Below are 1791 nucleotides of genomic sequence, written 5' to 3' on the forward strand. Positions count from 1 at the left end.
GCTGTCCCCTCACCCCGTAGGTGTCGGGCATGGTGGGCAGGAAGGTGCCACCGCTGCAGGTGACGATGTCCTTCATGTGCTCAGGCTCAGGGCGGGCGCTGGGGGTGACGTGGACCTCATAGCCCTGGGGACACCGGAGTGGGGGGACATGAAGGGGACACAGCGGGGGACGCGGCCATCAGTCCAGCCCCGAGCCCCTGGGGTGGGTCCGGGCCACGCGGCTGGGGGGACAAGGACACCACCAGGGGACATTAAGGGACATCAGGAGACACCCGTTGGGGCTGTCCCTGAGTCCACCATGCTGGACTGAGGCCACATGGGGTGACAATTTGGGGAACCTAGTCCACTTAAGGGGACAAGGGGGACCTCAGGGCCCCCTTGGGGACATTGTGGGGACACCAGCGAAGGAGGGGACACCCCTCTGGCCGTCCCCAAGCCCCCCTGATGGGACCAGGGCCACATGGGGTGACACAACTTGGGGGGCCAAGGCCACTTTAGGGGACAAGGGGCACCTCAGGGCCCCCTTGGGGACATTGTGGGGACACCAGCGAAGGAGGGGACACCCCTCTGGCCATCCCCAGATCAGATTGAGGCCACATGAGGGGACACAACTCAACGGGGGACAAGGACACTTTGGGGCATGGGGCCACTGGGTGACATCAGGTGACACCCCCTGTCCACCCTGCACTGAGTCCCCAGTGGGTGCCCCACTCGGTGTGGGGACAAGGCCACCCGTGGGGAGGACAAGGCCCCTTGGGGAAGGCTTGGGGACAGTTGGGGACAGTGACCTGGAGCAGGGGGTGGCGGCGGGCGCGGCGCAGGGCCTGGGCCAGGCTGAAGCCGAAGTGACGTTCCTGCTGGCTGTCACGCACCAGGAAGGGACCTGGCACCAGGACGCGGCCACTGTGGGCGCTCTGGGGACACAGGGGGACACGTGGTGGCACCCCCTGACCCCAGGGACCCCCCCCCAGGTCCCTTCCCATCCCCAAACGTTCCCCTCTCTTGTCCTCCAAAGCCCCCGCGTCCCCAAGGAATCCACTCCATGCCCCTAACGTCCCCCTTTGTCCCCAAACACTCCTGTCCCTTGTCCCCTACAACCCCCACGTCCCCAAGGAGCCCACCCTCTGTCCCCAAGGACCCCTTCTTTGTCCCCAAGCACGCCCCCACCCCCAAAGACACCCTCCCATGTCCCCAAGGACCACCATGTCTCCAAGGAGCCCACCCTCTGTCCTCAAGGACCCCTTCTTTGTCCCCAAGGTTGTCCACCTCCCCAAAGATGCCATCCCATGTCCCCAAAGACCCCCTGTCCCCAGTGCCCCCCATGTCCCTCCTGGACTCTCTTGTCCCCAAAGATCTTCATCCCATGTCCCCAAGGACCCACTTCCCTTGTCCCTAAGGACCTCCCTGTCCCCAATGACCCCCTCGTCCCCAAGGACCCCTCCCCATGTCCCTAAGAAACACCCAAGGATGAACCTTGTCCCCAAAGACCCCCATCCCTGTCCCCAAGGCCTTTGTCCCATGTCCTCAAGGGCTTTAATGTCCCCAAAGACCCTCCCCTTGTCCCCAACAACCCCTGTGTCCCCAAGAACCCTCTCCTTGCCCCCAGAAACCCCATGCCCTGTCCCCAAGGACCCCCATGACCCCGAGATCCTGTCCCCAATGACCCTCTCCTCATCCCTAAGGCCCCCATCCCCTGTCCTCAGGGACCCTCTCCTTGTCCCCAGGGCTCCCCCTCCCCTGTCCCCCACCCCCGTGGGACCTTGTGGAGCCACTCGGGGGTGCCGATGGGGA

At 64.9% G+C, this 1791-nt stretch overlaps 1 protein-coding gene across 1 annotated transcript in view; it reads right to left on the minus strand.

The window, feature by feature from the left end:
- Positions 1–1791, minus strand: part of LOC104135273 (mediator of DNA damage checkpoint protein 1-like) — a 10602-nt gene that overhangs the window by 2194 nt on the left and 6617 nt on the right. Inside the window, exons 6-7 of the mRNA XM_035888658.1 lie at positions 789–914; positions 3–124 (exon numbers count right to left, since the gene is read on the minus strand). Of these exons, the coding sequence (XP_035744551.1) occupies positions 3–124; positions 789–914 (248 nt within the window). The remainder of the gene's footprint in view (positions 1–2; positions 125–788; positions 915–1791) is intronic.

This window comes from Egretta garzetta, unplaced genomic scaffold (genome assembly GCF_000687185.1).
Source record: "Egretta garzetta isolate BGI_Z169 unplaced genomic scaffold, ASM68718v1 scaffold431, whole genome shotgun sequence".
NCBI lineage: Eukaryota > Metazoa > Chordata > Aves > Pelecaniformes > Ardeidae > Egretta > Egretta garzetta.